At 31.9% G+C, this 20,991-nt stretch overlaps 2 protein-coding genes across 5 annotated transcripts; one reads left to right on the top strand and one right to left on the bottom strand.

The window, feature by feature from the left end:
• Positions 1-3,774: 3,774 nt before the first annotated feature.
• On the top strand, positions 3,775-8,919 carry Pkc98E (Protein kinase C). 2 transcript variants are annotated; one of them, XR_005863385.2, is made up of 8 exons: positions 3,883-5,281; positions 5,350-5,748; positions 5,819-5,973; positions 6,095-6,233; positions 6,295-6,483; positions 6,543-6,689; positions 6,755-7,039; positions 7,794-8,190. XR_005863385.2 is itself a non-coding variant. In XM_040709094.2 (7 exons), the coding sequence occupies exons 1-7, from the start codon at positions 4,205-4,207 to the stop codon at positions 6,914-6,916; spliced, it is 2,268 nt and encodes a 755-aa protein (XP_040565028.1). In that variant the 5' UTR covers positions 3,775-4,204; the 3' UTR covers positions 6,917-8,919. The 2 variants fall into 2 exon arrangements, 1 of the variants encoding a protein (XP_040565028.1); XM_040709094.2 differs by having other exon boundaries at positions 3,775-5,281; positions 6,755-8,919.
• Positions 8,920-10,454: 1,535 nt separating this feature from the next.
• jub (LIM domain-containing protein jub) lies at positions 10,455-15,918 on the bottom strand. 3 transcript variants are annotated; one of them, XR_011779393.1, is made up of 12 exons: positions 14,873-15,212; positions 14,060-14,806; positions 13,226-13,647; positions 12,733-12,876; positions 12,428-12,670; positions 12,057-12,226; positions 11,927-11,989; positions 11,668-11,865; positions 11,557-11,608; positions 11,429-11,497; positions 10,723-10,851; positions 10,455-10,660 (listed from the first exon to the last, which is right to left on the bottom strand). XR_011779393.1 is itself a non-coding variant. In XM_040709093.2 (12 exons), the coding sequence occupies exons 2-12, from the start codon at positions 14,509-14,511 to the stop codon at positions 10,616-10,618; spliced, it is 1,920 nt and encodes a 639-aa protein (XP_040565027.1). In that variant the 5' UTR covers positions 14,512-14,806; positions 14,873-15,918; the 3' UTR covers positions 10,455-10,615. The 3 variants fall into 3 exon arrangements, 1 of the variants encoding a protein (XP_040565027.1); XM_040709093.2 differs by having other exon boundaries at positions 11,735-11,865; positions 14,873-15,918; XR_005863384.2 differs by having other exon boundaries at positions 14,060-15,212.
• Between the last annotated feature and the right edge of the window lie 5,073 nt (positions 15,919-20,991).

Genomic DNA, 20,991 nt, shown 5'->3' with positions numbered 1-20,991 from the left:
TGGGGGAGGTAACCCCCCTCTAGTTACGGGAGCCTCCTTAAACCCACATAACCAAACAGAGGTTATGAACAGGAAGATTCTGTACAACTTCCCTGTTAGTATAGTTGACATTTGTTTAAGAAAATAACTAAGTTTAGAAATTAGAAAAAGAAAAATGGATGATGCACGTATTTTTCTTCATTATTTAATAGGTAGTCTTCATTTCTCCCTCTAAAGTAAAGCTTTTGCTTATCTTTGGTCTAATTTAAAAAAAAAACATAATAAAATAAATACATTCGAATTCAAATATAATTGCAATATTTTCCCTACAGTAATGCTATTTTAAATGTTGTAGTTCTCTTCTTTATGACAGTAATTAATTTTCACCCCCCTTCAAAAAAAAAAAAAACATATCACAGACAGCTGATGTTAAGAAAGGTCTGGATTCAGGCGTACAATGTGTTTCGGTTTCGCATTTTCGTCCCGTTTTTTTCCATACAAATATGGCATCTCTACTTATTAGTAATGTTGTCTATACCAAGACGATAGCCTTGCTCACATTACCAATGTAAATCAACGCTTCCTTGACAATCACATGGGCACATGGGATTAGACAATTTGGCCACAATTTTCGTCGGATGCAAATCCACTTCACTACTATTTCTAGGCACAAGTTGAGAACAAAGTCTGTAAAATACGCCATCCCAATACCGGTGTTCTGTGGGAAGAGATGGACTAGGCCATGATAATGAGGGTCTGCATTGCCTTCAGAACTCATTCCGAGGGAATTATCAAGGTAGAGGATGGCTAGATCTTGATGAATTTTTGGATGGACGATGGGAAAATAATTATATGACACCCGGTACCCACATAAATATTGCTTTTAAAGGGTAATAATATAGAATTTATACGCATATTACTATATTATATCAAGTTTGGATTATCTCCAATTCTTATTCAAATTGTATCATCATTTAAAGGTAGCATAGTGAATAATATATTTATTAAGTAAGATATTACAAATTATTTATGACGCCAGTCTATCTATATAATAATAACTTAACTTTAAGTGCAATATCTAATACCTTTCGCAAATTGCTTATATATATATGAGGAATAAACATGAACAAATGGGGAAAAAAGGTTTATTTAAAATTTTCGGGGTTGCTTAACTTGGTCAAAAAACACAAGACTTATTGAAATATGAAGCTTCTTTTCAAATCGAATTGCAAAAAAGAAAGACAAACTTAGAATAATATACTTAGTGTTAGAACCCATATAACATACTCATTGCACGGGATTTCAATTTCAAATATTAAACTTTTTGGAAAAAAAATTAGAAATTCAAATCTATTCACAAAAAAATAAACTTTTGGAAAAAAAAATTCAAAAATCAATCACTATTCAGAAAAAAAAAATTGGAAAATATTTCAAAAATCCACAACTATTTACAAAAAATTAATTTTTTTTGAAAAAAAATCCAAAAATCCACAGTTGTTCACAAAAAAGTTATTTTTTCGGAAAAAAAATTAAATTTCAAATATTAATTTTTGTGGAAAAAAATCAAATTTATTAACAAAAAAATACACCTTTTGAAAAAAAAACCACAACTATTTACGAAAAATTAAATTAAAAAAAAACAAAAAAACTTTCAAAGATTAAATTTTCTCGTAAAACGAAAAATTCCTGAATGCCTTTGTTTGTTTGTTAGGCACCAGGATTACCCTAAAAGTGAAGGATCGATTTTGATCAAACTTGGTACAAAAATTATATAAAGTCACAGTAAGAGTCCATTAAATTTTGAGGTATAAGGTCAAGGGTCAAGCTCAATGTAACACAAATCGTAAAAATGCATAATCGACCATAATTTTGAAACAAAATTAAGATACATACCTCAATTTAATTTCAGGGGGGAGGTTTTATGCTCTACCAAGTGTTCATTCTAGTTTTTACTTTATTTTAATATTTATTGACTAAATAAAGAATTTATGCCCTTTTTTTTTTCAAAATTTGAATTATATGTGCGACTTAAAAAGAAGATCATAGAAGAATGAAATTTTGCTACACTTAATTCTTTTTCTTACCACATGACAACTTATCCTCACTAGTCGTAATTGAAATTTAAAAAAAAAAAAAAAAAAGTTGAAAAACAAACCGAAAAACCCATACACCCCAATAATTCATCGATATATTTTGATCATTTGATGGACTTTGTATTCAAATTTCTGGGATGAAATTAGATACCCAAGATTCTTAACTATAGTTCAAAATCTTTTTTCGATTTATGGAACTTCATGAGGCTCCTACATAGTCCCTTTTCAATCAAATCTATGAACTGCTAATTATTCCATTGTGACGATGAATTTTTGTAGCTTAAAATGTAGTTTACAACGCATTCAAAGGTTTAATCAAAATAATATGTGTATAGAAATTGAGGATAATGAATTTGTGGAAGAATACATATGTAATCCAGATTTCAAACTGTCGTGTGTACGCATTGACGCGTAAATACTGTACGTATCTTAGATATATAAAAAATAACTCTCAGAGTCAGATTATGTAGAACCTTACCATTTTCCACCCTTTTCCAGGATCTATTAGCCCTTTAAAAAAACCACTCGGTATCAAGGATATATACATCGATAAATTGCAGTCTAGTTAATTAGCGAGGAGGACGGGTTTGCACAAAATATGAGATAAATCAATACAGCTTGTTTAGTGTTAGAATTTATTATTTTTAGGATTCTAGCAGTGATTAATATGGAACTTAAAATCGGTGCCGTCTCTGTTATCACTCTTTATAAAAAAAATCCCAATTTTTAAAATTCACTCTACAGAGTATTAGTTTAACTAATATTGTGGTAAAGTTCTACTTCAGTTTACCAATTGAGTTAGTTTCCCAAAACTTTAAGTATATGTATATAAGAATAACTTGACATTATGACTAATTTAGGTCAAATTAAAGTCTTTACTATTTTTATAGAAATTAGTTTAAATTGATTGATAATGACGTCAGAGGCTAAAACCTATGATGACAGCATTTATCAAGGATTGTTCTATGGGAAGGCCCTTAGTTTTTAGGGTGGGACCGAACGTCAAAATTTTGGGAGCGATATATCCCTATAATTATTAAGGTATGTTCATAATTAATAACTTCCAAATCAGATCTGCCTAGAATACTATGTTATCAATCGAAAAATGTATGCGATAAAAATTAAATAATTATTTATTTTAAAGGGAAGGGGGAATTATAACATATCTTATGTTTGCTCCTTACATATATATATATTTAAGGAACAATTTCATCACCATTATGAATATTATGTAAAGCAATAATTATGTACGCATGCTGTACATTGATATATGAAGCAACGCCCATGTCAAGGCCGGGCGTGACCGGGTGGGAGTCGTTGATTTGAGCAGGAGAGAACGCTGAAATGTCAAAAGTGCAATAAAAAGGAAGAGATAGAACAAAAAGAATACTATATAAAATGTCGGATTCTCTCTTGGCCTTGAAGTGAGGTGGGAGGGAGGGAGGGATGGTGATGAGGATTTTCTTTTTCTTTTTATTTCCAGGATAGGGAGCTAGAGGAAGAGAAAAAAGGAGGAGGATATTGATATATATTGGTGGTGGTGGTTGAAGAAAGAAAAGAGGAGAAGGTAGAAAGAGAGAGAAGGGGGGAGAGAGAAAGAAAGAAGGGAGAGTAGAAAGGTAGAGCAGCAGGAGCAGTGGTGTATGATGATGATAATAATAATAATAATACACTAATGATGATGATGATGGTGATGTGGGCTGAACGGATCAATAGTAAGAGGAGGAAGGAGTCGATCTTTTCTTTCTTTCCTTCTCTCTCTTTCTTTTTTTTCGTTCGTTCTTTCTTTCCTTCCTTCTTCTTTCTTTCTGTTTTTATCTGGTTGGTGTGTGTGTAAGTTGTAAAGTGAGTGATTCCACACTCTCCTCTCTCTCTTTCTCTCTCTCTCTCCCGCTCCCTCGCTCCCTCTCTTCTTTTTCTGTTTCTGTGTTGGACTGTCTGTCTCTCTGTTTCTCTGTGAGTCCCTCACTCGCTCACTCGCTCAGTCACGGATCTCTACAAGTCTCTGGTTGCCTATGAAGATATTTGTGAGTGTGTGTGGATAAGAGAGAGAGGTCTATCTGGAGGGTCGGAGGATCGAGTGCTAATTTGTATGCGAGGATTCCCGTTGCGGGCGATTGGGTGGTGCTGCGATGATGTTCAACGGTCGTCTGAAGATAACGGTGATGGAGGCGACGGATCTGGAGCCAACCAACTTCCAGACTCGGCTGAATCTGGACTCTGGCGGGAAGAGTGCGAAGATAAGTTTGGACCCGTACGTGTCGATCGACGTGGACGAAGTGTCAATCGAGGAGACGTCCAAGAAGTCTAAGACGAAGGATCCCGTGTGGAACGAGACGTTTACGACGGATTTGCTGCGGAACGTGTCTGAGTTGGGGTTCACAGTGTTCCACAACGCCACGATGCCCCCTGACGATTTTATTGCCAATTGTAAAGTGCCTCTGAGCGACTTGACCTCTGGGTCTGAGTTGTGGATCGATCTGGAACCAAAAGGAAAAATACGTGTAAAAATGGATCTGATTTGGGCCTCCTCTGAGGAGACTCGAGGCCCTTTAAGACAGTTTAAAGAGCGGGAAGGGGGCTTCGCGGACAAGCAGCGTCGTTGTGCCATGAAGAGACGCGTTCATCAAGTCAATTCTCACAAGTTCATGGCTACTTTTCTACGACAACCCACTTTTTGCTCACATTGTGGAGATTTCATTTGGGGATTCGGGAAACAAGGTTATCAATGTCAGGTGTGCGTGTGTGTCGTTCATAAGCGCTGTCATGAATTCATTACATTTAAATGCCCAGGCGTCAAAGACGAAGCAGAGGAAACACAAGGGGCGACTCGATTTAAAATTAATGTTCCTCATCGTTTTGCAGTGCATACCTATGGGAGGTTCACTTGGTGCGATCATTGTGGATCCCTTCTCTACGGCCTTTATCGACAGGGTCTACAATGCCAGGTCTGCTATACCAACGTCCACAAGCGATGTCAAAAAAATATTGCTAATAATTGTGGTATAAATGCTAGACAGCTTGCAGACATCCTCAATGATATGGGCATGACTCCACACAAACTCAATGAGTCTGCTAAGCCTAAAAAGAAAGGATCTGCACTTGGTGAATCTCCCAATCGTACAGGTCCTACTTCTGACAAAATGCCTGCGTCACCTTCTCCACTTCCTGAAGATGAAGTTATGTCGGATCGCGATAGCGAAGCTCATGTAATACTTCCATTGTGATTCCATTTCCTTCTAGTTGTTTACATAAATTATTTTATATTATTGATTAGGCTAAGTTTCAACTTCAAATTCAAGCGCAAAGAGAAATGGAAAAGCGTCTGAATCAAAAGGATTTCGGTGCAGGAGGAAAATCTTCAGAACTAACTCCTACAGCGGCTACTGCTGCTAAACATCTCAATCTTCAAGAAATGATAGATAAACAAAGTGGTACTATGAAATCTAATCTTGAGGATTTTAAATTCTTAAAAGTACTGGGTAAGGGTTCCTTTGGAAAGGTTATGCTCGCAGAGAAAAAGGATACAGAAGAAGTCTTCGCAATCAAAGTACTAATAAAAGATATCATCATACAAGATGATGATGTTGAATGTACAATGACAGAAAAAAGAATTCTTGCCATCTCAGCTTCTCATCCTTTTCTAACTTCGCTTCATTCGTGTTTTCAAACTAAAGTACTTCATTTATTATAAACCCTCCGTTTTAAATAAGCTGTGCTCAATTTGAAAATGTTCATATTTTTAGGATCGATTATTTTTTGTTATGGAATATGTAAATGGTGGGGACTTGATGTTTCAAATTCAACGAGCACGTAAATTTGACGAAGCTCGGGCACGGTTTTATTCTGCAGAAGTTATGCTAGCACTTCAATTTCTTCATAAACATGGTGTCATATATCGGTACGATTATTATGTACATTGAGTAACTTAATGGATGATTTGTTAGAAAAACGTTTGCATTATTTCATTTATAATACTTGCTTATAATTCCATATTAATGTACCTGTATTAATTTTTTAAGTGATCTAAAATTGGATAATATTCTACTTGACGCAGAAGGACATTGTAAGATTGCAGATTTTGGAATGTGTAAAGAAGGAATTAAGGATACATCAACTACCAATACGTTTTGTGGTACACCTGACTATATAGCCCCAGAGGTTTGTATTTCTTATGAATTCATGTTCAATCCCAAACAAACTCCTATTTTTCCTTCTAAAGATTTTACAAGAGTTAGACTATGGAGCAAGTGTTGATTGGTGGGCCTTGGGCGTTTTAATGTATGAAATGATGGCAGGACAACCACCCTTCGAGGCTGATAATGAAGATGATTTGTTTGAGTCCATTTTACATGATGACGTTCTGTATCCCGTTTGGCTGTCAAGAGAAGCTGTATCTATTCTTAAAGGGGTATGGATATTTTAGTGAAACGTTAATATAAATTATTAATAAATATATTTTTTAAATAGTTTATGCAGAAAAATGTGTCCAAGAGATTAGGATGTGTGGCTGCTCATGGTGGCGAAGAAGCTATTAAAGGTCATTCTTTCTTTAAAGGTCTTAATTGGAAGGATTTGGAGGCACGTAAAATAAAGCCACCATTCAAGCCTAAAATTGTAAGCTTATTTAACAAATCAGAAAAATCAATTTCCATACTTCAAACTATGTATTTAATTTACAGAAAAGCAAGAAAGATGCCATGAACTTTGACACTGAGTTCACTAAAGAGGATCCAGTATTAACTCCAGTCAATGCAGAAATAGTTCGTACCATTAATCAAGAAGAATTTAAAGGATTCTCCTTTTATAATACGGACTTTGGAAAACTGAATCGGAGACATTAGAAAAAATAACCTCTGAAAAGGACTTAATTCATTACTCATAGTTATTACTTACTTTCTTATCGGATCGGGCGGAGTTATATTCCTCCTATTAACCTAAGAGTTACGCGTTCTTATATTTTTAAAGTGATTTATATACCTTCCCCCCTACCGTTACCGTGTCGCAAAAAGATCTAACCAAAGTTAAATATTTTTTGTCTCCGTTGAACAAATGAGATGAGTTGCTTTTTTTTTAGTATCTTGTGTCATTAGATATTAATATTACTTATTTAATTAATTAATACATTATGATAATGGACAAGAGAGAACTTAAACCCAATTTAGTGTAGGCAGATTTACTATTATAATCCAAATTGTATATCCCAATATTTCTGCCTAGTCATAACTATTGTGTAATAAGTCATATCGTCTTTTTTCTGCCTGCCTTTTAAGAGGTGCCCAAGACAAATGAATTATAAGAAAAAGTCGGGGCTCTTTCACTGTCATTCAAGTGTTATGTTAAAAATGAACATGGCCTCGCATATACTACATACGACATACACAAATTTAAGTATTACGACAAACTGAACATTACCACATAACCAATTATATATATATATCTGTGGTATTGATAAACAAAACAAAAACAAAATGATGGTCAGGAATTGTATTATTATTATAATTATAATTAAAGAAGGAAAGTCAGTAGGGTATTTTTAAAATACTTTAAAAGCACAAAAATAGTAAAGTAAAACATTTTTGGGTTCAATTTTTATTAATTTTCTTTATATTCATTATTTATTTCATTTTATTTTCAATGAATAATAAGTTATGACCAAATATTTATTGAAGAGGGGAATGCATGTAGATTAATTAATTAATTATTTATATATATTTAAAGCAAAAAAACAACGGCATCGCGCTTTACAATCAACCTTGATTATTTTTTAAAACTATAATTATTTTGAGGATCATGCACACCTTATCATGATCAAATTAGTTTCATATTTAGTTGGCATTAATTTAATGTTAAGTACATGAGGGGAGTGATGATGATGTTACCTCCCTCATTATGTTTTATTTATTTACTTTTTATTCTATTCATTTTTAATTAGTAGTATAATTACCGTAATGCTAAAATCCATTTATTTACCTATGTTCTCATTGCTCATTGTTATTTTATGATTTGGAAGAGTTGTGCAATATCTCAATAGGTATTATTTATTCCTATGTCTTCGACTGAAAAGAAGGTTCAAGTTATATTTATTACAACCAATAAAAAAGATTTGATTTTGAAAGCTTCTTTTTTATTCTAAATTATTATTTTTGACTTAATAATGTTTTTGTATTTATTTATTTATTTATATTTTAACAAAGTTTTGGGATAAAAAAAAGATATGAGTTATATATTGTTATGTATGTTAATTTAATTGTTCAAGGAATTTAGTCAAAGAAGCGTGGTGGGGGGGTGTTGTTTGTACAAACGAAGTTCTTCAGCATTCCTCTCTTTATACACTACTACACTATTATTGTAAAAGACGTGTTTTTTTTATCGATGACATATTTATTAGTTAAATTATTTTACTCCTAATATTACATATACAAAATACCAACTAAAATTATAAGAAAATACAGTTATTAAGGCCTTATTCATTTTTATATAACCCAAAAGATTATACAAAAAAAATATAAATGAAAACACTACATAAATAGTATTGTGTAAAAAACTGGTATATTATTTATTATTAATGTTCTTTTAATTTCTTTCATTTTTAATGACCCAACAACAACGTCGTCGTTCTTGTCTGTCGTTATTAGGTCTCAAATTTATCCTTGGTAATTGTCAAGAAATGAATAATTAATCATGCAAATGAACCGTGTTGACACACGGTAGTGACTCTCTCTATTTATAAGTTGTGAATGTAACTTACTTAGAACAACCACCCACAAATTGTATGTTCAATACTGATATAGGTATGAATGTGTATTTTTAATAATTATAATAAAAAAGGATATTTATCTATTAATTAATTAGTTAATTTTTATTTATTATTTTATATATATAAAACCAAAATCAGTTTGAAAATATTAATAATTAAGCAATGCCCCTCCTCAAAAAGTATGTTCATATGACAGTTTGTTTGTCGTGAACTTTTTCGAATTTGGATACCTGCTTGTGCGGAAGAGTTGCTGTAATTTTGTAAAGAAATTATCTATGCATTATGGCATCATCTGTTTGCGTATATCTCAATCAAAGTTTAAAAAAATTATTCATTTAGTGGATAAAGTATCATTCTTTACTTTGCAATAACATCATTCTGATAGACGTACATGGGTCAAACCTATAAATAATATTTATAGCGTTTTTGTCGTCTTCTTAATTAATAACAAGAGAATTTGTATTGCCCGTGTAATACCGTGCATCTTCTTTTTTTTTTTTTATATATACTTTCAGAAAGATTGTATTCCTTGGTTCGACATGACTGGCCTAAAGATGACATCCTAGTACAACTTTTTATTTATTTTTGCAAAATGTAATTTTCTTACTATAACAAAACAACTTTTTCGCACTAACCGGTATCAAAATTCGAGAAAAGTTGCAACAAATTGCCCTATATGTTCGATCATAACATATTATATACCTAATTTTTTGTTTGTTACTAAACTATGGCCTACTTTTTTATATACTTATTTATCCCCCACCCCCACCCCCTTGCATAAATTCCCCATTCTATAAAACAACTGTAATTGAATTTTAGAAAAAAATTGTCATAAATAAAATTATTAGTCTTTTTTTTTTCGTTTAGTATGGGTGAGAAAGTGACATATTATAAAACTATTGTTCTTTTCTTTATATTAATTTAATATATATATATATAAATTATATATTAATACGTGTATATATACTTATTGTATATATATATATATATCCTTGATTAATCGCTGTTAGATATTATTTATTTTCAATTGGGCCCAATTGAATCATTCTTTCTATTTTTTTAATTTTTAACCCTTTTTCCGTAACGTTAAATTTAATTGATAAGGCTAAATGATTTTTTAGTTCATTGTCTTTGTAGACGACAACTAGTGAACGATTTATCGTAATTATTACTCTGGTCGTATAGTCGTTCATAATTTAAAAAAAATGATGAACAAAAGAGTACTCTTAGTCGACATTGTTGCAAAGTTTCAACATATTTCAATAGGTCTTTGGAATATATTAAATATAATTGATATATATTAATTAATTGCATAATTTAATGGAGTCTTTGAAATCCGTTTCTGCTAAATTTTATGTTAAAATACATAATCTACGAATGATATTATTACCGAGCAATAATATCAAAAATTATACAAAACAGCTCAATGGATAGCGCACTTTGGAGAAATTATTCTCTTGAACTCAATGTGCGTAGGTTCGTGTCTCGGTCGTTCTTAGAGAAAAGAAATATACTTATTTAGGATTAATTGGTGCATGAAAAATCATTAAAATTGAGCTTGTATGTGAAATTTGCAACAGACGCGCCAAAAAGGTTGAACGAAAGACAAGCTAAAAGAGTTGTTTAGGATTGTAAAATATATATTTCGATTCTTGGAGATTATAAGTTTCCTCCCGGACATGCAACTAAAAAATGACATCTCTACGATGAAATCGTTTGTAATTATGATCATGGAAATAGTGTTATTAATGGAGTTTTTTTCGTAAGGTTCTTTTTTCTTCCTTTAGATATTTCTGTGTTTTTCTTCTGAATACTCTGCGGAAACGCCCTGGGAAAGAGAGATAATGAATGATATGAGTATTATAATATAAACAATTGTTATTCACTTACTTCTAGCTCTGAGGGCACGCTGCATCCCATATCAAGCAACTTCTGAATGTGACATGTTCTACAAAGTAAACGTCCATTGGATGGATAGCAGCGCTTGTCTGGTTCATCAGTCAGTTGTACGTCACATATCTGCAATTTTTAAGGCCAATTTGTTAATACGTACATAATTATTATAATTTTTTTAATGATGTCATTGAATGTTTAGATCATGGTTTCTGAAACTGTGGGGGTACCCTATGAGGGAATCAAGGAACAATTAGATAGCACAAAAAGACTTAATCTGTTTTAAAAAAAAGATGAAGATTGCCTTTGTTATAAAGATGAGGAGAAGCGCAAGTCAAAAAAGCATGGGAAGCACTGTTTTGCATTCACAATTGATTCAAGTACTATTTAATCATGTATAATAGACATGTTTGAGCCATGCGGGAGATACTACCATTGCAGGAATGTGCCCGGATTCTTTGTTCATATGTTCTAGAACAAGACTCCAAATTCATATATACATATGTTGTGTACAAGTTGCAACTTGTCCAAACATGCTGTAAAATTCGCAAATTGTACGTATCATACATTACATGAGTCATTTTATATACCAAATATGACTTAATACTATCATTTCTGGTTTGCAACTTGTACAATTTACTTATCAATCACAAGTTTCCAAATAATGAATATGAATATTTTATATGGTTTCTAAAAACAATACCTCACAAATATAGCAGTCTACGTGGAAATCCTTTCCCATCGCGACGACACGCACAGTTTCTTCCGTTCCCTACATGTACAATGATAAAGTAGCAATATGGCCATTTATATAATTAACATGAAGCTCACCTTCACTGGTGTAATCCCTTCTCCACACGCAGCACATTTAGGAGCATATATCCTATAATAAGAAATTGTTACGTTATTGAAAGGGATTTTGCTTACGAGCACTTGAATTACTTTTGTGAAATTCCAAGATTTCTAAAGAAAAAATTAACTGCTCCTCACTAGAGCAATGATTGATTACCTATGAAAGTCATTAATACAGTAAATTTTATTATCAAAGTCAACTGTAAATGGAACTCCATCAAGACATTCATTGCAAACACAACACCGAAAGCAACCCGGATGATAAGTTTTCCCCATTGCATGTAGAATCTGAAAAGTTATATCATGGGTATTCAAAATATTCAACATCAAGACTTTAAGAAACACTTACCATTTCCATAATCAAATGCCCACAAATTCCACATTTTTCTGAGGTTTGTTGAAAGCCCGAATACTAAAAGTAAATTAAAACAAACCAAAAAAGTAATGATATTGTCATATATATATTTATTTAAACTGACCATATAATCCTCCTCACAATAAATCTTCCCATTAACGTTATAAAAAGCTTTTCCCCTTAGGGTCCTACCACAAGAACAACATACGAAGCAATTAGTATGGTAAAGATTATTCATGGCTTGACAAGCTTGTCCAGCTCCAGTTACTTTTTCCCGACAAAGAGCACACTCTCCTATGATGAATCCGAATTAAATGATGAATTAAAGAATGACAGATAAAAAACAATAATTTAAAAATAAAAAGTGGTGTAGTAATAATGTGGCAGTTTAAATTCATAGAATGTGAGTAATAATGATGCGACTTCCTCCTTGCTCCCAAAAATGCTAATGAGGAGCCATTAAAAGTGGAAATAAACTTTGATAATAATGATTACCAAAATATTCTAATTCTTCCTCTTTATCCATTTCTTCTTCCAATTGCTTTGTCAGTTCATCAATTTTCTTTTCCGCTTCGCTTGGTCCCTTGGGTCGAGGGGGTGTTATACTATATGGTAAGAGAGCAATTTTACTGTTAACAGATTTTGCTGGTGACTGATGAATATGAGAAGGATATTGGGGATTTTGCTGACTCAGGGAACTTTCGCTATGATAGGCTGATGAGGAGGATATGTCTCTGTCTAAAAAATAAATTGGGGTTTGTCATTCATTTTTTAATTTACATCTAACTATTTCAAATTACTTAGCGAGGATTGGCTAGTAAACCTTGAAGTCCTAGGATGATATTCATCCAAATCAGATTCATACCAACCTTTGGATGGAGATTTTTCTACATTGTTAAACATTGCAGCAACAGGTAGACTGGACGTAGAAGAAGAGCTTAAACCTTATTATATTAAAGATTAATTAAATGGAATTAAGTCAATGTACATATTTATATATTTTTCAATCATATCAAAATATTATGTTTGATATTAAAAGAAATATCTTTATGTGTATTAAAGTGGATATCAGCAAGAATCGGTTATATTTCATGTCAAAAAATCTATAAAATTAAATGACTCATAAATGCATCAAGCATTAGTTAGTATGCGTATGAATATTATATACTTTTGATGTATGTACGACTAGAGAGGATTAGGTACTTCTTAAATTTAATGGGGAATAATAGATCTACTACGTACATCTTTTAGGGTGTAGCTAATAATATGTAATTAATGTAATGCAAGTCTTACCAACTGTGTTCACGAGTGGTGATAATGAAGGTTGATTATAGGCCTTTTTAAGACTAAGAGTGTGAGGAACAAATGAGGATTGAGGATAATAATGTTCGTGTCCGTCAATGTTTAGGGTGCCTGGATAGGGAGGTGGGGGTGGTAGATTAGCATAGTCTCTATAATTTCCACGTAATCGTGTCATAAGCTCGACGTCATTAACATTTTCATAGACTGGTGGGGCTATGTAGGGAGGAGATGTACGACAACGATGAATGGCCATTGATGATTTAGGTGGAAGAGTAGGGGGTGAACGAAGATTGAGAGTAGAGACGGGAGAGGAGGATGACGATGAGGAACTTCCACTTCCATTTCGTAAAATAAATTGTTGAGAACCATTAGTGTAACTAGGCATTGACGAGACGGATTCTGCGGGAGTTATTCTATAAATATATGAAGAGTTACTTTTAATAAGTTATCAATTTTTTTGATTAATATTAATAGAGTTAAAATTTTTGAATTCTTAAGTTTGAAAAAAAATAAAAAAATCTGAGGAACACATTTTTTTGCATTTTTTTAATGAAAGTTTCTATAAATTAATAATACTTTGCCTCAAGCAATGACATATTTTTTTATTTTTGTCTTCGTTACAAAAAGTATCCCTAAAATTTTCGAAAGTTATTTAATCACAGATTTCCTATGATTATCGCAATTCGTAGTGAAGAAAGTGTTTCATCATATGGTTAATAATAAGCTTATTAAGTATAAAATAACATTTCAATGATCCGATTGCAATGAAAATGGGAATGCCATTTAAATTAACATATATATATTCTCAAAATAATGACGGATCACCTTCCAAGCACAGTATTTTGAGTTGTGACAGGAGAGGATGAATTCGATTTTTGAAAGACGCCAGAAAGAATACGAGACGTATTGTGAGCCGAGGATGGAGGTGGAGGCGGACGCCTTTGATATGAATCGATATTTTCGTATATGGCATGAGGATTAGCAGGTGAAATAGGAAGTCTTTGTGGATATGAGCCTGGGGAATACTCTTGATTGCTCTTGTTTAATTCAGAGTTACTTCCACCCAAGGCAAACTCCGTTATTAGGCGATGATGATTTAAGACATTTAAGCTCTTTTGAGGTGTTTGTATGCGTGAAGCAGGAGTGGTTGCGAGATCATGAATGGATAAATTGGATAGAGATTCGTTTAAATCCCCGTCCAAGTTATGAGTCCTTATGAATTTAGCGGCTCCACGGCGAATTTCCTCGGAGTATCGATACCGATCCATCTTTACCATTTCATTATTTTTCTTTGTGTTGGGTTATGATGTTGTTATGTAGTGGTGGTAGTGATGGTGGTATGTGTTGGAAAATACATGAGAAGTTCAAGTTCTGTGTATTCTTCTTCACGTCTATACTCTATTATTCAACTACCTGGGGAAGAGGAATTTTTACTCTAATCATTCCTTTTTGAAGTAAGTATGTTTCTCAATTCTCTCCTTCTTCTATACGGACGAATACTACTAGTTACTACTCTACTCTACTACCCAACGGCAACGAGTTACGCTCGCCCAGAATATAATAAAAATGCCCCTAAAAATTATCAAGAGTTAAAAAAATATGCAAAGGGTCAACATAACAACAGTTTTAACTATGTACATTTTTTCAAACATCAGGTTAATTTCTTTTTTCTTCTTTTATTTAAAGATCATTGCTCGATGACGTTACTAAGTAATAGTAATAATAGGGCTCCTCCAACATCCTTTCACCAACTCACAATAAGTAAAAGTATAACTTGTAGAATATTTGATGGATGAATCAATAAGATTTTACACTGATGATATCTTCTATCGGTCATACGTCGATAATAGTCGCACTTCTGGTACTATTAGCAAAGAATAATAATACATTAATAATAAGACTATTCGCTCAGTCTTTTCACTCTCTAGCTAGGCATGTGTAACTACTGTCTCTCTCTATATAATATACAATTTATACTAGTTTCATGAATATCCATTCAAGATTTATTGTCGTGCTTCTACATAGTTCGATGGCTGAGCTGTAATATTATACTATATTATCAATTCACGAGTGCATTTTCCACAGAGTCAAAAGCGCATGTTAACTACTAGGGTTTCTCATTTTCCGGGAAATTGTCATTGAGCAGTATTCCGGGAAGTATTTTATTATAAATTTTGTTTTTCCCTTACCAAATAATAACTACTGTGAAATTTATGTATTTATTTTTATACTTTAAGGAGAAATAAATTTTTTTAACAAGTCTTACTCATATTAATATTATCAATTCTCATTTTCTTCATTTGGATCATCATTATCACTTATAGATAACGGGTTTTTTTAGAGCCAGCGAGTTCCGTTTTTTTACATAACCCAATCAAGGTTGTATACAAATAACTTAAATAGTTTAAGAGATGAAGGAGCTATTATCGCCGCATATACTGCATTATTTGCAGAATATAAATTGTTAAAAACTTTAAGGAGAAGTATTCTTCATCTAATATGTATTCAACGTTTAATTGAATGAATAATTTATAATTAAATGAAGCCGTTACTATTAAATAATTAAATGCAGAATTTCCCGTGGGTGTAACCTCCGAGAAATCCCGGGGAAAATAAACCCCAGGTGATAATCCCTAACAACTACACATATATTCTATTCATAAAAGGAACCCTATTGTTTGACTGACACCACAAAATAAACTCATATTATTTTTATCTACATTTCTACACACAACTTCATCCCACAATAATAGCCCGCATTGAATTACTATCTAAGTAGCATGATATATACCTCTAGAAGAGTTTCATTGCTGATTGATTGAATTTGTAATTATCAATAAATGCCAATGAAGACGTTCTATGACGTATTTGGTCTTAAATTTTTTAGGTTCTGTCGAATATCTATTTGGTATGGCATTACATTAAGTTAAATCCAATTTTGGACAAGAAAGATTATAAATGTCTTCAATAACAATAGCTATAATTAACAAATGATTAATACAAATAATCCTTCCTGATAGAAATGGACAATTATAATGAATAATTCGTCGAAGAATACAAATGTGGAATCCAGACTAAATTGTGAGACAAATTATTCTACTTTGCTTTATTGTTGACAGGCAAAAGATATAGGGTCAACTTTAGGGTGGCAATTTGCCTTGTCTTCATTGGGGCCTGTACTGTAAAGAATTTGAAATATGTACACACAGATAATATAAAGAATAGAAAAAGGATTGACTGCCGTTTTAAAACTTTGAAAGAAACGTCAAAAATTTAACATGGTCTTAAATTATTTAAAAAGGGCTAAATAACAGTTTATATATTTAAAAAAAGTCATTGTAGAATAAAAAAGGACATTCTTTTTCGATCAAAAAAGGTCATTTGAAAAAAAAAAAAAAAATTGACAAAATATTTCTAACAAAAGCAAAGAATGAAAACTGACTTTTAGACCACGGACAGATTGTGTATCTGACAAATATACAGCCCCAGCTCTACCCAAAATGAGATATTTCAACATTTACTATTTAAGTTTTTTATCATGGGTTTACGGAATTTTAAGAAAGGGGCCCGCGGCCTCTAGAATAAACAACCAGTTCACTATTATTGATAATGGTAAAATGAAAATTGAGATTAGCTTAAATTTTTCTTTTTTCTTAAAATATTAAAAAAAGTATTTAAATTTTACTGGATTTTATTATTTACTAACGGGATCCCAATATTTAAAAAAAATATTTCCCAAATATGTAACTACATTGTAAATGATTCCATTAACAAATTATTTTTAATGCACACTGACATAGAAGGTCAAAATAGTATTATCCACAACAGAAATGACTTTGAATCATATTGTGTGATGTACTTGAACTTGTCTTGAAATAAATAATATTGAAAATATCAAATCAAGAACACCAAAAAAACTATAAAATATATGAATTATTAGTTAAATAATTCGATCCATTTTCAAACAAATATATACTTATATTAAAATATATAGTTATATATTCATGAATTATAGCTCGTATAATAATAATAGATGTATGTATGTACGATAAATGCTTATTTAATCCTTCTTCCATGATTCATTTCACTATTCTGTAAATACAGTCCCATTACACACTATGATTATGCGTCATTGTTGAATAATAATATGTCTAACTTTGATTTGAGGCCAAAAACGGAAATTAACACCCCTGATTAATCATTTTAATCAAGACACAATGAGAACAACATATTGTGTACATATAATTCAGTGTAAGCAAATAATAAAAGTTTGGTATGCGCAGTGAAAGAGCGAGTCTTAGACCACGGCAGTCGTAGGGAAGCCCACTTCCAATAGGTATTTATGAAAATCATCTGTATTTTGGGTATGTTATAAAAACCAGGAAATCAACATGGTAATACGGGCAATTGGAAGAATTTATTGGAGGAGAGCAGCTTAGCTGTCATGACATTTAATTAGATCAGCGTCAATCAGCTGTCACAAAAGAAGGGGGAAGGGGGGAGAAGGACGTTGCCAAAAATTACTCGATTCGAAAACTCTGAGTCCAACAAGGACTTACGATTATAACTCCGCAACAAATCCTCAAGATTACTCTCCGTCTTTTATGAGCACACAAGAATATTCAATCAGGTTTTGAATATAATTAAATGTAGTAGAAAACAAGTGAGGAAAAGAAAATTCTTTCTACAGATTACCAATTCTAAAGAAACGGTAGAATTAAAAAAGACAATGGATTTTTATCACTACCAATAGTACATGATTGAAAATAAAAAAAAGATACATTTATTGTCCAAAAAGGTCACTTTAGAAAAATGAAAAAAAATATTTTCTAAAATAAGGGCCATTTAAGTAAAATAAAAATACTATTTTAAAAATAAGAAGAAATTTTATTTCTAAAAAAAAAGGACATAGTTGGTTAGAAAAGGACAAAAGAAGGCATATCTTGAAAATGTTTTGTCTTTTTTTAAAATAAAGTTTTAACCTTCATTTCTCAAAAAAAAGAAAAGGTATTTAGTTTAGTAAAAAAGTGATACTACTTTTTTTTAAATCAAACTTTCAATTTACATTAGGCCCTGTTTCTATAGAAGAACCTGCGTTGGATATTTTATTACTATTATTTTTATTTAAAAAAAAGATTCTAGAAAAAAGCAAAAACAAAACAAGCTCTGCTCATGCTAAAATCGACCCTGGTCCCAAAGGACAAACAATCTATGATCCAGAGATAAATGCTATTATACGTCATGCAAACTATTTCATGCGAGTATTTAATTTAATTACAGTAATACCTGAGACTTACCAGTATTATAATTCGTGTTAGAAAGAGGGCCTCGTTAACCAAAACGAATAAACAAAAACGGATCAAAGCTTGTCTTTTAATCTAAAATTTACTATCATCATTTGTTAGCAATTTGTATCAATCTGTGGTTAGTTCAGGGGTGTAAGAAGCATTAGCAAGGGTACAATGCTAAGATCCCGGCCCTTACTTCCAAATATTAAATACACATTTTATTTATTGAGAGACTATAGGTAATCATACTTACAGCCCTCGGATTTTCAAATACCCCCTATCCTTGTAATAACTGAATCTATATCTTACGTCAATTTAAGGCAGTGGAGGAGAGGTATGGCTTTCACAGTAGAGGGCATGTGTAAATTTTAGCGTTCTGGGCTACTGATTTACAAAAGTCTCTTTTATTTTAAACTAGCAGTAGTACCTGGCATTGCCCAAACAAATTTTGTTTGATAATACATAAGATAAATCTCCTCAGTGTTACTCTCTGTTACGTATGATCACACTCTTAAGTAAATATTCACTACTTAAATCAATTCATATGAGTTCTCCCCCAAGAAAAAAATACTAATACTAAAAGTTTGAGGAAAAAATTAATAGTATGTTATGATAGATGAGTACTTTAGTCTCTATAACGCTCACTAACAAAACACGATGCTACATACTAAATACCTGCAAGAGTTGATTTATTTTTACATAACAGCGGTCATATTTTTTTTCAAATCTTAACATGTACTATAAAATATATGAATTATGATGATATAAATTAGAGAGCAATAAAAGAAAAAGAAAACAGAAAGGGTGCTCCTTGCATACACCTACAATATTTTATTAATACGACTACATTCTTATTTATTAGATCAAGCATGTGTTGTATGATATACACCAGAGAACATTATATATAGTGCACCCTGTGTAAACGCTCGTTGCTATATGCACACGCCTGCAATATTTCATTAATAAGACTACATTGTTATTTCTTAGATCAAAATTTGTTTATGATATAGACTAGAGAGTACTATATACAGTGTATCATGTGACAGTTTTCATATATTCATACAGATAAACCTTGTTTTATTAATATAGATAAGCTCTTTGTTAGGGGAACTTATTATCTTTTATTTGTTTTCGATTAGAAATTTCAGATTATCCTTCGGATTCGAAAATAGTTTTTTATCTTTTCTTTCTTTCAGCTTTATTTTCTTTCAATAATTCACTTATTATTGACCTGTATGACCTTTTTTCAAATTGTTTTCTCAAACGCAGCCTTTAAAAAAATGATATTTATATTTATTGAATTTCATTTTTTTAGAAAAAATATTTTTTACTTTTTTTAGAAAAGGTCAATACACTTTTCTGGCTTTTTAAACACCATCCCCTTTCACTCCATCACTGCTCTGAATTATAATTTGTTGGCCTATTTTCATGTGAAAAAAGAAGGTAAACTTACTTAAATCCAAGATATCCCTTATAATCATGGAAATGTCTTCAGGAGGGCCAAGCGACCCCTGATAATCAAGATTTGTTATATGGACATACAAAATGCAGTGCCCTAATGACCCCACTACAAAAAAAAAATCCCTGCCGCAGACTACTGAAAAAATATTGGGACAGATGCCCCAAGTGATTCCAGACATGAAATATAATGAGCATTATAAAAATAAATTCATAATTTTTTCAATATATGTCTTGTCTAATGTGTATCTCGCGTTGTATCAGTGGCTATCGCTAGATGGCATTAGAAAGATTTAGTACTCAACTAAACTTTATGCAGTTTTGTATTTGTTTGACTCAGTATTGTTGGAGCATGCGTTAAAGATGTACACCAGAAAAGAAAAAATACACCATATTTAAAAGTTTTTCTTCGATATAAGGTAAAACACAGGCCAGGAGGCTGAATAGTGTTTATGGTCCTAATACAGTACCAGCCAATCACTGTTTTGTCCATTCCGTCACAGTCATTTTGATGTCAAAGATACATCACGCTATGGAAGGCCAATTGTCAAAAATGTAGATTAAATAATGGAAATTATCGAGTCCAACCGTCATGAAAGCACTATTTTGATTGCCAAGGATGGAATCAATTAATGGGGAAAAAATCTATTAAAAATAATATATTTCTACAACACCCTATAAAAGTAATTTTGTAGACGCTAAGCACTTTTGGAACCAAATTAATCGCAGGTTGAGGTATTACTGTAGATTATAGAATTTGAAAAGATATCTCGTTTCTCAAGTGTATATGTACGTGTTAGAACTCTTATATTTTGAGGAGTGTGTTGTAGATTATGTATGTAAATATACAATATACATGTATGTATATTGTACATTTATGAATAAAATCCAAGAAATATCACATTTCAAACAAGTCATATTCGTATTCCTAAAAAGAAACTCATAGTCTAATCCGAAAATATGTACACTTTTCTTTGGATTTTGCTAAATATTATGAAATAACTCATATGT

Source organism: Lepeophtheirus salmonis, chromosome 3 (assembly GCF_016086655.4).
Source record: "Lepeophtheirus salmonis chromosome 3, UVic_Lsal_1.4, whole genome shotgun sequence".
Lineage (NCBI taxonomy): Eukaryota > Metazoa > Arthropoda > Copepoda > Siphonostomatoida > Caligidae > Lepeophtheirus > Lepeophtheirus salmonis.
This window is presented reverse-complemented; position numbering and strand designations above follow the sequence as displayed.

What these genes read in the sequence shown, in the direction of transcription:
- jub (XM_040709093.2), bottom strand. Translation starts at nt 14,511, where the DNA reads ATGGTAAAGATGGATCGGTATCGATACTCCGAGGAAATTCGCCGTGGA. An exon ending in CAAAATACTGTGCTTGGAAG is followed by an intron (nt 13,648 to 14,059) that starts GTGATCCGTCAT and finishes ATATATTTATAG; the next exon opens with AATAACTCCCGCAGAATCCG. An exon ending in ACCACTCGTGAACACAGTTG is followed by an intron (nt 12,877 to 13,225) that starts GTAAGACTTGCA and finishes TAATATAATAAG; the next exon opens with GTTTAAGCTCTTCTTCTACG.
- Pkc98E (XM_040709094.2), top strand. Translation starts at nt 4,205, where the DNA reads ATGATGTTCAACGGTCGTCTGAAGATAACGGTGATGGAGGCGACGGAT. An exon ending in ATCGCGATAGCGAAGCTCAT is followed by an intron (nt 5,282 to 5,349) that starts GTAATACTTCCA and finishes ATTATTGATTAG; the next exon opens with GCTAAGTTTCAACTTCAAAT. An exon ending in AAACATGGTGTCATATATCG is followed by an intron (nt 5,974 to 6,094) that starts GTACGATTATTA and finishes TAATTTTTTAAG; the next exon opens with TGATCTAAAATTGGATAATA.